General features: G+C 39.5%; 2 protein-coding genes across 4 annotated transcripts in view; both read left to right on the forward strand.

The window, feature by feature from the left end:
• chd5 (chromodomain helicase DNA binding protein 5) overlaps positions 1-3,612 on the forward strand; it is a 37,197-nt gene extending 33,585 nt beyond the window's left edge. Inside the window, exons 39-40 of the mRNA XM_085407237.1 lie at positions 101-227; positions 823-3,612. Coding sequence (XP_085263363.1) covers positions 101-227; positions 823-950 — 255 coding nt within the window. The 3' untranslated portion in view covers positions 951-3,612. The remainder of the gene's footprint in view (positions 1-100; positions 228-822) is intronic.
• Positions 3,613-5,618: 2,006 nt separating this feature from the next.
• The window catches only part of arhgef10la (Rho guanine nucleotide exchange factor (GEF) 10-like a), a 123,710-nt gene continuing 114,530 nt past the window's right edge, over positions 5,619-14,798 (forward strand). The window contains exon 1 of one of the 3 annotated variants that reach the window (XM_085407242.1): positions 5,619-5,905. The gene's annotated coding sequence lies outside the window, so the exon portion shown is untranslated. The remainder of the gene's footprint in view (positions 5,906-14,798) is intronic. The other 2 variants (XM_085407239.1, XM_085407241.1) reach the window with 2 other exon arrangements.

Raw genomic sequence — 14,798 nt, forward strand, 5'->3', positions numbered from 1 at the left:
CTTTTAAGCACTGTATAGTAGAAAAAACCTCATACTGAATACCTGCTGTAATCACAAAGCTGTTTACAGCAAGATGACTAATCCTTTGTGTGTGTTTCAGCCGTTTAGTCCAGGTGGGTTTGGCTGCTCCCAGATGTACAGCGGCAGTTTTGGAGGCGGATTCAGAGGACCAGGCGGACAGCCTATGGTTAACTATAGTCAGATGCCCTTAGGACCATACGTCAGCGGTAACAATCAACATTTTGCACTATATTGTATGTGACACACAACACAGATAGCATTTCAATTTCATGTGCAATAGGCTGAGAGATTACATGTACAGTAAATGATGTCACCTTGGCAAATATGCAATAAAAAGCTACAAGCAAAAGTCTGCATATGTTTGCAGAAGCACTAGTTTTCTTAGATAAGTCAAGTGATTGTTAAGGATCATTTTAATTAATCAAGAATCCATGTTAATCAACTTATTGTCATTGTTCTTGCCATCCTTACTTAATGCTAATAGGCAGTCATTTAAAAGTAGAAACATTAGTAGAAACCCACAGGTTTTAAACAGTCACATTAGCTAAATTCTATCTTCCCACATCACTGCAGATGTCCATTGTGCACTTTGGCCTATGACCTAGCTTTATAAATAGCTGGTCATAGAGCTTTAATTTGTCATAGAGCTAATTTTTGTTTTGTTTTTTAAGAAAGATTTAGAAATTTACTGACTTTGTTTTGCCTTTAAACAACTGTCTCATACCATCTGGCAAAATTCTCAACATTCACATTCATATTGTTTCAGTGAACCACAAAAAAAAAGATCTCTTCTCTTTTCAGTCTCCACTAATGGCCCCCCACCCCCTACAAGCCATCTGGACAAGAAGTCACTTGACTCCTTGAGGGACGTGGCTACGCCTGACCTCAAATCAGGCAAACCTAGTGATGTCATCTGTATTGAGGACTAGACCAGCTCTGTAACACTGACCTCAGGTCAGAAACTCCCAGGGATGGAATCTCAATGGATGACTACTGACCAACTCTTACGCCACTCTCTCCTTGTTCTCTCGCTCCTTCCTAACTCCAGATCTAAAAGTCAAGCTCTCTTCTCTCTACGGATAAGGCAATTAACTTTTTAATGCAGACGTATGTATCTTAACAATTGCACTTTTATCTTTAAAGAATCCTATAGAAGTATTTCAGTAGATGTTTGCTTTTGTTTACCTGTGATGGAAAGCTGCAGATTAAGAAGGAAAATGGAGCAGCTTCTTTGAAAACAGCTTCTTTCGCTCTGCACTACAGTGGAAGACTCGAGCAAGTTGGTGGCACTGAGTTCCTGACGCGCTTGATTGGGGCTCATTCTGATTCTGGAATGTGTGTTTTATTTGCGTCAGCCTCAATTCTTTTCATCTGCATACACTCAGTTGCTTTTACTCATCTGCCTATTTACTGTACACTGTGACTGTGCTCCCCCGGAGCTTGTCCCCTGTGAAGAGTGGAGTCGTCGAGGATGTCTACAGTCATAGCTTGATAAGAGATTGCTTTTTGAAGGCCAGTATTGTTATTTTAAATAAACTTGTGTTTTGTCATTCATGTTGTAACCTGTGAAGAAAATATTGATTTGAAAGAATCAAGAACTATTAACATGTATGCAGTAGCTGGACACAGGCTTTTGGAGAATCCTCTAAAGACTGCCACCTGCTGGTAATCTCAAGAAAGTAATTTCTGCTAAACCTGCAGGGAGACTTGACTGCAGTACCTGGGAACGTTGGCCTCTTGTACTGTATATACTGAGAGACTGCTGTTTATTTTACCTCACATATGTCTAATGATAGTGAACACATGTAAACATACATGGATGAAATCAGAAGCCTGGCTTAGTGTTGTACATGAAAATCAAGTGAGAGAAACTTTGGGAGTGGCAAGAATGATTTTTAATGCATTTTAGAGAAGACTGAGTATTTCTGTGTATGGTACAATATTTGTGATTCTTTCTATATTTGAATGTTAGTAGTGGCTGTAGAGCTTAACCCTGGGGCCATGACCGGTGGGACTTCATTGTAAACAGGGACCCATCTGGTACATCCACATACAGGGCTTCAGTGTTACCGAGACCAGAGTCCTGAATGGAGGGTGGAGTTTTATCCCTCTTATATCCCAGGGACTTTCCCAGTTCCCTTTTAATTGTTAGGACTAAATAAGAACACATGTGCTTATGGTGCAATGTCACCTCAAGTTTAACATTTGATGCAGACTGCGCTTTTGTTTGCTTCTCTTTTTTTGAGGTTAAATCTAATGTTTTTGGTCACTTGGTGCCATTAAAGGATATGATCCAGAATGATTTGTTCTTGTTGCAGTGCATTTCCTCCGCAGAGGTTAAGACTGTAAATTGTGGTGTTACAGTCAAAGCTTTTCATTTGAAGTAATATTCTCTGTGCATCAGCATTCAAGGACCATCATTGCTTTTAGATGATGTCGTCACTTTCAGCCTCCTTAGTAACAGTGTACGTGGTCATTTATTGCTTTACCTGGTGATAAGGCTACTACATGTTTACTCATTCCATCTACTGTTTTGTGCTAAAGTGACTGCACCTGGTAAAACAGTCTTTTTATAAATTCACACGTATTTAATTTTCTATTAACACACTGCAAGAATATTAGGACTAAATGTACAAATCTTTATTGACAAATCTATCTTTTTTTTCTTTTTCCAATGATATGTTTGTATTATGATTATTATTATGCCATTGCCAAGGCACTTATTTGAAAATGCTGAAAGGATAATTGCTATTGACTAATCTAAAGTGAAGAAATAGTGATTTATGGTGAGTGTATATCCTTACTCTGTTTTTTGCCAGTTCAAATGGTTGTCCTTAGGTGCTCTCTTCTGATTCCCTCTTCATTTTTCCAGCTTGTATCGCACTCATCGTTTCTCGAAATGCTTTGACTTAAAAGTCAAATTCAAAACATTACGATTTGGAAAGCATCATGAGACTAATCTTGAGTGCACTACGCTTTTTTAGTGTGAATCGATGCTGTTTCCGTTACCGTTTTTGTTCATGCCAGCAACTACTTGACCATGACATGGATGGTTGACAGACAGAACCTCAGAAACATGTAAATACTTGTTGAAATTGAAAGATTTTTCAGAGATAAGTCCATGTCATATAGATTTTTGTATTAAACTGAAAAAGATGAATGTTTACTGGATGGTGTTGCCATAGAACTGCTATGTGCACCGTATGTGCTCATCAATCAAAAACTTGTCCTTTTCCTCTGGAACTGTGACCATGAGATGACGTCGAAAAACACAATACTTCACTGAAATGCAATCAAACTGAAGTCAGTATGAATGTAATGTCTGTTAAAAAGGCTTCAGTCTAATATTACCAATATGTTAACAATGTATGCACATGCTTATTAATGTGGCTTCAAAAGCTACCAAAAGACCCTGTTAAAAGGCACCTTTGTTGCAGTGAATGCACAGCATGTGAAGCGTTTGATGGTTCACTTTTGGGAGGTGGTGGTATAGCAGGCATTTACAGACAATGAGCGCCAAGCAGTGTTATGGTACTGATATTTGTGCTGTATAGCAGTTGAATGAAAAAGTGAATTGTCATCTTTTTATTTGTATTCTGTGTATTTGTTCAATGTGTTTTAATAAATCTTCTGAACAACAGAATGTTTTCTGGTCAGTTCTTGCCCTGTACTCAGTCTGGAGACAGCTGAAGAAGCATGCAGATAAATAACTGAGCTGAGGATTTCATAATCAAAGCGAATGACATTTGTCTACACTTCACCTCACACATTACAGTGTGTTCATATGCAGCGACCTCTAGCACATGTCACACTGTGCATGAGCTTGCAGAACTGCAAATGTGATTATTGTCAGAAATAGAAATACTGAAGTACTCAGACTGAAAAAAAGAAAGCCAAAATGTTAAGTGAATGAATGAATGAATGTAACAATAAAAAGTAAAAGTCTGATACAGGACTATCAAACACAGAGTCCAAGAGGCAACTGGCCCACCGAAGGGTTGAATCTGGCCCCTGAAATGGCGAATGTTAAAACTGTCATCAGGTCAATGAAAATGTACTTTCAAAAAAACTTAGTCAAATTGTAAAATCATTTTGTCCAAAAACACTCTGGATGTGTGTTTGTAAACTGGGTCATTGAACTTAAGGGAGTTTGATCACCCTGGTCCAATTCAAATTGAGTACCTTTATTTATGGTAAATGGTAAATGGCCTGTATTTATATAGCGCTTTTACTAGTCCCTAAGGACCCCAAAGCGCTTTACATAATGTCATCCACCCATTCACACACTGGTGATGGCGAGCTACATTGTAGCCACAGCCACCCTGGGGCGCACTGACAGAGGCGAGGTTGCCAGACACTGGCGCCACCGGGCCCTCTGACCACCACCAGTAGGCAACGGGTGAAGTGTCTTGCCCAAGGACACAACGACCGAGACTGTCCAAGCTGGGGCTCGAACCGGCAACCTTCTGATTACAAGGCGAACTCCCAACTCTTGAGCCACGATCGCTTTATGAAACTTAAAGCCTATTTAATATTAATGATGGTGTTTATTTTGTTAAGTAATTATGAATGCTGATAGTTTGTGTTTAACATGGCCCTAAGATGCTTCCATTGTGATACTAACACACCAGTTCCCTATGTTGTTTCAGATATTCACTGTAGTGCATCCTGGACACATTGCCAAAACATGACAGGGCTAGCGCAGACAGATGACACACTCTCTGTGGCTGATTTAGAATAACCAGTTACCATAAATTGCATGTAATTTGGTCTGTGGTCACCAAGACATAAAATGTGCATGTATAGAATCGTCAGTCACATGTGATTTAAAAAGAAAAAAGAAAAGAAAAGATTTTTTTGGTGTGATTTCCCATTACCCACAGATTTCAGTTCAGGATTCTTTGAGTGCCATGTCTGTTTCATAATGTCAAAAGTTGTGTATCAAAATGTCTAGCGTTAAAACAAACCCATATAGAATTTGAAGTAAAATAAGTCCATATTTGTTGTTTTTTACAATGCAAGGGATTATTTCCCATCTTCTCAAATTGTCTAACCTAAACAAAATTAATAATAAATAAGAAAGTATATACATTTATGTTCAATTCAGATAATAGACTGCTTCTTTAAAGTCCGTATTAAAGCCTTATATCAACGCACCTTAAACACAGGCTGTGTGTGGTGTGGGGGGAACACAAGGATTATAGTATTAAGCATTACTTTGCTGGAGAACCAAAAGTATTTTTTCATCTATTGTTTCAATTCAACCGGCTGCCTAGCACAGACACCTTCATCCCACACGGAAGTGCTGTGAGATAGCGTTGCCCCTAATTCCTCTAGTCCAACCCCTTTTTGTCTGAATCTCGCCCCTGATTGGTGAAAATATCATCCCCTAGGCATTTCATTGGCTGAATGCTTGCCTTTGCCAATCTGCTATTGGTCAGTTGTGACTGAGAACCCTCACCCCGCTTTGTGCCGCTGTCTGGACAGCAGCAGGGGTCTGGAGAGTGGGAGGAGGGAGAAAAACCAAAGAAAGGACAAAATGAAACTGGATGAGCTGAGGGGTGGCGGGTGGGGGCAATAAAAAAGAGAGGGGAGACAGAGGGAGGAACCGAACCAGGCAGCGAAAAAGGGGAGGGAGCAAAGAAGGTTACCTCATCTAGAACTGTACACACGGTGCAGGGGAGAAGTTGTGGGAAAGTAAACAGGACAGGAGGTTTCCAATCTGTGTTCAGCCACTTGCAGCCCTCACAGGAGACTATAAAGATGAGTGTGCTGGAACTGGAGCTGTGGTAAAAGCTGAGAGTTTATGGGAGGCTACCAGGATTAAAGGGTCATCAGGGAGTGCCTGAAGCTTCTCGGAGGACACACTACTGAGGACAAGGAGGTGAGAGGCATATTTGTTGTGTTCCAAATAGGTTCTCCCTTTCCTTGTCTTATTTTTTTATCCTTTTATTCTGTCTCTTCTCCTTCTCACTCCCCACTCTCAGCATGGTTAGCATGTTGCAAAGACAGCAGCTTTGTCCAAGAGGGCTATTGATGGAGTGGAGTTGGGGGTGGGTGTGCTGGTTTGTGCCTCTCTGTCTCTCAGTCTGGCACTTAGAAGGGCAGCTGAATGGACAATGTGGAGGAGAAGAGCAAAGGATGGGAATGGTAGATACCTGTGTGGCCCTTTGGCAGAGTACACACCATCATGGACGATTAAACCTGAGCCTGCCTCAAATAGCCAGCAGGGATACAGAGGATGAGGCCTTGTTATGATAGCATTTTCAGAGACAGACACCAGGAAGGATGAGAGAGGGATTGGTGGCTCAACCTAGATCCAAAACACCTACTAGCTGGGGTTTTTCTCCAGTGCCTTCAGCTATAAAAAAGAGGCCTGATCCCGGCCTAAACCATTCCAGTTTGACGGTTGCTTCCCGGCGTACAATGGCCCCTTCTGGGATGGATTTCACACTGCCTCTATACTCTCAGCAGAATAGAAAGGGGACACAGGAGGGTGGAGGGTTGCAGTTGGGGGGCCTAAGGGACCTCTGACCAACTAATTTGCATTTTGTGCTAGGGCTCTGTTTCTGCTTCACTGGCCGGATGTCCAAGGCATTTTTTTTAAAGAAACTCTATGGGCTCACTGTATCCGATCTTTTTTCTCCTTAGTCACAGTCCAGCACTTCCAACAGACATTAGAAATCCATTCATGCATGTCTTTAAACTACTACAAAGACGTTACTATCAGTGGACACCCTCTTCATTTTGCCAAACATTCACCCATGAAATTTGCACACATGCACTCACACAGTGTACACATGTAAGGCCTTCAGACTGAACTTAACAATAAGCCATTTGATAGTGGGTACACGCCTCCCAAATGTTTACCGGTGTACTGTATCGCACACTGACTACATTCCCTTGGGATGTAGTCAAGAATTAGATAATTAACTAGTAGAACACATTCAGAACTGTTTGGATGTAGAAGCTTATCTGAAGTATTTTGTAGTCACACTAATGTCATGTTACCCAAACATGTCTTATCTTATTTCCTGTTAGCTCTTTTTGATAACAAATTCTATAGCCAAGTCAACTTAACAAAATTCATTAGCCTTCATTAGCGTAATTGCCAACAACATGTTTAGTAGGTTAGTTAGTGATTCTAAACTGACTATTTTTGCAAAAGGCAATTTCATGGGCAGGTGCAGGCAATTCCTTCATTATGTCATTGTCAATTGAACAAATAAAGAGCCTGGAGTTGATTTGAGGTGTGGCACTTGCATCTAGAATATTTTGCTGTAAACAGACAACATGCGGTCAAAGTAGCTCTCTGTGCGGGTTAAACAAGCTTTTCTGAAGCTGCTAACGGACAGAAAAACAGAAACAGAAAAAAAACCTATCTGAGAAACTGCTACAATATTAGGAGAGGCAAAATCTACAGTTTTGTACATCCTAAGAAAGAAAGAAAGCACGGGTGTACTCAGCAATGCAAAAAGACCCAAACGTCCACGGAAGACAGCAGTGGTGGAAGATCGCAGAATCATTTCCATGATTAAGAGAAATCTCTTTACAACAGTCAAGCAAGGGAACAACACTAAACTCCAAAAATATGCAGTCAAAATGATTGGGTGGTGTTTCATTATATAGATGGACAATTACCCAAAACATACAGCCAAAGGAACCCAGGAGTTTATTGAAGCAAACAAGTGGAATATTCTTAAATGGCCAAGTCAGTCATCTGATCTTAATGAGCATCCATTTCTCTTGTTGGAGCCTAAACTTTGGACAGAAAGGCTTACAAATAGACAGCAAATTTGTCCAACTACCTTTGAGCCCCTGAAATGAAGGTGTTGTGTTTATAATGCTTTAGTTGCTTATATTTTTATGCAATCTTTTTGTTCAACCCTCTAAATTAAAGCTGAAAGTCTGCATTTCAACTATGTCTTGAGTTGTTTAATTTAAAATTCATTGTGATAATGTACAGAACCAAAATTATAAAAAAAAGTTGTCTCTGCCCAAATATTTATAGACCTAACCGTAGTTGGATCAGGTGACCCTGAATCCTTCCTTAGTTATGCCGCAATTGGCTCAGGCTGTTGGCAGCTTCCCATGATGCCCTGAGTGTTTGTTCTTCGTTCACCTCTTTTCACTTTCTGTGTTTATACACTCTGACAATGAAAGTTTGCCCTGTTACTTTGAGCTGCATAACTCTGTGTTTATGCATTTAATCATTAGTTGTTAAACTCAGGCTCACTTCCACAGTCTGGGTTTTGTCCAGTCTTCCTCCCCTCAGCCCCAACCAGATAGCTGTCCCTCCCTGTGGCTGGTTCTGCCAAAGGTTACTTCATGTTAAAAAGGAGTTTTTCCTTCTCACTGTCACCAAGTGTTTGTTAATAGGGGATCCTTTAATTGTTGTGGCTTTTTCTGTGTTATTGAAGTGTCTTTACCTTGCTTTATTAAGTGCCTCGAGGCAACTATTATTATGATTTGGCATCATATAAATAGTATAGAATAGAGGTGAAATTAAACTTTTGAGCCATAAGGAAACATTTGTTTGAAATTCAGTGAAATTGAATATGTTTACTAATTGTCATCTTTTGATATACTAACCTTCATCGGTCACAGTAAGTGTCAAAACAAAGATAATGCTGGCACTCACTCAAAAGTTCTCTTAGTGTGGGAATATCTTTTTATCTTGTTTTTGCTTCAGGAACTATGAAAGGAAATGTGAAGTTTAAAAAGCTTTGACATAAAGCATTAACAAACAACCAGTGTTGGTTAAATTAAGGTAGGGTTTTCAGGGTCTGACCCTGACAATCTTGGAATTTCTGATTAGTAGTTTCAGTCAGAAATATAATTTCTCATACAGGATCTGGGGTTTTAAGGATCGCCTTTTTCCCCTTTGGTTTCAAAGTGGATTTTTTTTAAGGGGGGAGTTTTGCATTTATTTGGAGTGTAGAGTAGACAGGAAAGGAGGCGAGAGCAGGGGAAGATGAGCAACAAAGGGCCGTGGGTAAGACTTGAACCCATGCTGCATTTCAGCCATATGGCATATGGTCGCCTGCTCAATCGGTGAGCTGAACTGGAAAATAGATTTTTTTAAAACTTGATTTGACTGATGTAATTGTGCGAAAACAACTGTGTTCTTTAATTTAGCAATTCAGCAGCAATGTGGTGGTACTTTGAAGTCTCTTTATGTACTCTGTGAACTATGCTATATGTTCTCGTGTATTTGGAACTGCTGACGGTACTGACAAAAAAGCCAAAACATCAAATCTGAGTAAAATAATTAACTTGGTGTCTTGTTCCAAACAGAGGTATGCACCTATTCTTTTCACCCCATAAACTATTTTCATCTTCAGCATCTCACTATTTACACTTTTTAAAAAATCTTCTATGTTGTTTCTGCACATAACTGCTAAGTTATGGAAGTATAGAGATCTAATTTTGGAACGTAAGAAACGCTAGGAACTAAAGATTAGGGCACCCTGACCTCTGTAGTATTGACTAGTCTCTTTCTGTCAGATCTAATGAAACTAAGATTTCAATTAAATTACATGTTTAATGGAATTGCAGGAAGGTTTAAGATAAGATAAGATAACCTTTATTAGTCCCACACGTGGAAAATTTGTTTTGTCACAGCAGGAAGTGGACAGTGCAAAAATTAGAATACAATAAGAATAAATACAGTACACAACTGTACAGAATAAAATAAAATACTATATACCAGAGGTGGGACCAAGTCATTGTTTTGCAAGTCTCAAGTAAGTCTCAAGTCTTTATCCTCAAGTCTCAAGTCAAGTCTCAAGTAATGTCAGGCAAGTCAGAGTCGAGTCTCAAGTCACTGGTGTAAAAGTCCGAGTCAAGTCACAAGTCTGAAACTTTGAATTTCAAGTCCTTTCCAGTCTTTAAAAAAAAAAAAAAACGAAAAAATAATGTTGCAGTTATGCTAAATGTAAATATTAGACCATGTAATTTTAAAATCTGTGTTTTTCTCAACACATGACAAAATAGTGAACTTAGAAAATATACACAAATTGTGAAATTGCACCTCTTTAAAATGCAGCTCAATTAAACCTAGCTCCAAGAATAATTTTCACCGACAGTTCTGAGATAAGCTGCATGTTATTCTTGGATGCGGTTGTAGGACCGGCTTTGAAATCGCATGACAAAAATATCATACACATTAAAAAAAACTGCATCACCAACGTAGCCTGGACAACATTTGCTAGTTAGATGAAGTCAGCTATCTCATCTTAGCATATTTATATTTATATTTATAATTATACGGTTCTTGGAGTGAGCGCATACGATCATGAAGTTTAGTAACTTCAGGTCACTGCAACAAGCCCAGGTACAGTTTACCGACGGATGGGTAGTAGTAGTAGTGGGTAGTAGTGGGATGGGTAGTAGTGGAAATAATTTCTGGTATGCGTTACAGAAATGTAGCAGTGACAATAATACTGTATGCTGTAATCGTACTGGGCAATTAGTGATACAAAAAACCTGTTTTATCCTGTGAATAAAAGTATATGTTTTTGTCAATGTACCATAATAACAGAAGCGAAACGCAATATTGTGTCAGGACAATTCACTATTTATGCGCAATAAATAAAGGAGCATAGCGCGACAATTTCTGTTCAGCGCCAGACTTGCTTGTAACCTATATCACCAATTATGTTAAGAAAAATGACGCATTAACTACAACAGCAGACTGACCTTTGTGTAAATGCTTGGAGCAGACTAACCTGTGAGCTGGAGTGTTCTGGGACGTTATATTTGGTCTTTGAATGGCTGCAATCCAGTCGCCTCTTTGTTACTTCGGAAACATGGCTCGAACAATTTCTCTTCAATGACATAATCCGATAACAACCGATCTCTTTACCCGTCGGCTTCCCGTGGCTGTCATGCGACCGGCTATTGCAGTTAATAATACAACAGCTTCTTGACATTTTTGTGTTTCTTTTTATCGCTGTATAACTGATTTTAATTGAAAGCCTGCGTGCGCTAGTACCGCTTGCCACGAGTTCCCAGAATCCTTTGCGGTTCTACCCGTGAATGACGTCACATTTTCAATCTCTATATAATATGCATGTTAAATTTTATATTTGGGGTAAAATATCAAGTCTTTTCAAGTAAACCGGTTCAAGTCCAATTCAAGTCCCAAGTCATTGGTGTAAAAGTCCAAGTCAAGTCACAAGTCTTAGAACATTTTTTCAAGTCAAGTCTAAAGTCATAAAATTAATGACTCGAGTCTGACTCGAGTCCAAGTCATGTGACTCGAGTCCACACCTCTGCTATATACAGTAGAATAAAATATACAATAAGATAAAAATAGAATACAAATGCTATATACAACTGAGTAAAAATACAACGATGCCAGAAAAGATTATTGCACTTAGTGTTATTGCACATGTGTGGATGTGTGTGTTAGATCAGTTAAAGTCTTTGTTGTGGAGTCTGACAGCAGTGGGGAGGAAAGACCTGCGAAATCTCTCCGTCCCACACCGTGGGTGCCGCAGTCTCCCACTGAAGGAGCTGCTCAGTGCTGTCACAGTCTGCTGCATGGGGTGGGAGATGTTGTCTAACAGTGATGACAGCTTAGCCGCCATTCTCCTGTCACTCACCACCTCCACTGGGTCCAGAGGGCATCCTAGAACAGAGCTGGCCCTTCGGATCAGCCTGTTCAGTCTCTTCCTGTCCCCGGCAGAGATGCTGCCGCCCCAGCAGACCACACCATAAAAGATAGCAGAAGCCACCACAGAGTCATAGAAGGTCTTCAGGAGTGGGCCCTCCACTCCAAACGACCTGAGTCTCCGCAGCAGGTACAGCCTGCTCTGCCCTTTCCTGTAGAGGGCGTCTGAGTTATGAGTCCAGTCCAGTCTATTGTTCAGATGAACACCAAGGTACCTGTAGCTGTGTGTTAATTGCACTATTATTAAAACAACTTCTTGAGATTTCGTAAGAAAACCAAAGATATTCTTTCATTTGGGAGCACATTTTCATATGTGATCTCTGATTTGATTGGCACATCAAAAGAGCAGCCACCCCTGTTTGTCACTGACAATGACAGTTTGCCTTGTTACTTTAAAGTGCACAATAGCAAACATCAAACAAACACAATGTCAAATCTAATGCTAAAGGCAACAGCAGACTGCAGAAATCTAAGAAAGTCGCTGCACATATCAAAAACTGAATTGTCTGAGATTGTTTACATAAGACATTTTAGATTTAACTAAGTGTAGTTACTGTTGTTGTTCTGTGGTCCCAGTTGCTGTTTTTATTGTTACGCTCTAGCCTGGAGCAAGATCAGATAGAAGAGACTGACATCTACTTGGAACTCAGAGGAAAGCCACTGAAGAGTTTTTATTGGCAACAGGGAATTATTCCCGCTACATTTGGATGCTCCAGCATTAGTCTGTACTATCTTTAATGTGCACAAAGAACAAATCAATAAAACACTTACAGCATACATCATACAAGCTCATAATAGCACTTCACACAGGGATTTTTTTTGAGTATTTGATGTTACTGGAGAATTCCCCCTTATGTATCAGACAACTTTGATATTTAGAAACACTTGTGATAAATGTTATGATCTTTCAGGCGTGTCTTTTTTGATGATTATATGCATTATATTATTATAGACATTGGAGACATTGAATCTAAAATGCAAAGAATCTTCTTCCTGGTTTCTTATTAGTTTTTGCATATTTGTCATACTTACATGCTTCAGATCATCAAACAAACTTTTAGACAAGCATAAACAAAGATAATACAAAACCCAGTTTAAAAACACTGATTTCATTTACTATGGGAGAAAAGCTATTAGTGGTGCAACTGATCAGAACTCTCACGGTTCTGATCGGCTCACGGTTTTAAGTCACTGATTGGATCAATTTTCGGATCAACAAAAAAAGACAAAAATGTAACATTTACTTAGTGAAGTATTTTTTTGCCTGTTAAAAACATTAAACTCAATACTTATTCCACAAAATTATATTAAAAAAATGACTGTACAATATAGGGCTTTGCATCTATTTTATTTATACAGTGTCAAATTACAACAACAGTCGCCTCAAGGCGCTTTATATTGTAAGGTGGACCCTACAACAATACATACCGCTCATTATATCGCACTCCGCTGTGACATAATGAGCTGTCACGGTCACGTAGCTTTCCGTTGCCCTGGAGATCCACCCATTTGTAGTTGGGCAACAGAAGATGCCTGGGACAGTTCAGCCATAACTTTAAACTTTTCCTGCTCATACATGCTTGGAATGATCTTGCCACTAAAGTGGACGCGTAGCGTGGCTCAAGCGCGTTAATCATAGTTTAAACCCCGTGTTTCGCACAACGGAATACGGCTTCCCGTCTACAGCTAAACACCCCAAAAGCTTTTGTAATAACTTTAGCCCGGTCGGATTGGGCAGGAAAGGGCTGCTTGAATACCGCAAACTCCTCTGCTCCTCCACTTGGACCGCTAGCGCTGACCATAACTATCGTTTGACAGACCCACCACGCGCACCATACACATACTTTTTTTCTTCTTTTTTGAATCTTCGGATCATGTGCGTGCCGCACCCTTGCAATCAAGTGTTAGCAATAACTGACCATGAGTCTTTCACATCACTGCAGAGGAATTTTGGCCCACTCTTCTTTACAGAATTGATTTAATTCAACCACACTGGAGGGTTTTTGAGTGTGAATGACCTGTTTAAGGTCGTGCTTACACAAATCTTGGATGAAATTCCTTTTTTTATAGCATGTATACGGAGGAAATATATCAACATTTGATACAGGCAATGTCTTTGGGCCTTTGTTTTCTAACAAATTGTATTGTAAGGTGAATAACACCATATTGATTAAAATGTTCCTCTAGACCTTTGAGTAATTGCTTTCATTCACTTCTAATAGCTGACTGCAGGACTTATTGAACTTAACCTTTCCTACATATGTTTCTGTCAAATCCTCCAACTAGTGACGTATTATTAACCTCACAGGTAAATCAAGGCATATAGAGACACCCAGATTACACATAAAATCATCAGTAATGGTTTTGCAAAAGAACAGGTGAAAATAAGAGAAGGGAATTAACATAGATACTACAGTAATTTGGGCTAGTTTGAATTAATCAACAATCCATTTCAAGCCTATGCAGGTACAGCAGTCAGTCAGTCTTACACATTTTTGCAGATATTTTATACTTAACATACTTTATGTTTTGGTTAAAAAAAACTACTTCATGGATCAGGATATTCTTCAGCATTTGAACAGTAAGGGACACACTTGTCTTGCCCACTATTGTGCTGTGTAAACAAATGGGATATGGGGAAGTCACAGTTAGTCCTACTGTTTTGTTTCCTTGATTAATGTGACATCACCAGCAAATGTGCTGTTGTGAGCTGACATTACAACCAAATCTCTGTACAGCAGAGGGCATATGAAGGCCAAAATGGTTCTTGAATGAATAATACATCCCCATATGTCTGAACAGTGAAAACATGACAGCAGATCTGGGAGAAAGTAGGAATAAACGATCAAAAATCTGTAAAGATAGCCCTCTTATCATATTGTGCTTACAGTGTGTTATTGTATTACACCTGGCCTTTGGCACAGGCGCCTTGTGAATCTCTCGTGATCATTCATAAAGTATAAACCAATAAGGCTTATCTTCTGGGTTCAAAGTCTTTGGTAGGGCAAGTCTATGTGTAAGCAAATCCATGAAATCCACAAATGTCTGTGAACAGCCTCCCACTCAAATTGTTACACCTTTTGACAGCCAAAGAAAGACA

This window comes from Rhamphochromis longiceps, linkage group LG5 (assembly GCF_057381845.1).
Source record: "Rhamphochromis longiceps isolate RC_006_pf linkage group LG5, R_longiceps_female_GT1.1, whole genome shotgun sequence".
In the NCBI taxonomy this organism is placed as follows: Eukaryota; Metazoa; Chordata; class Actinopteri; order Cichliformes; family Cichlidae; genus Rhamphochromis; species Rhamphochromis longiceps.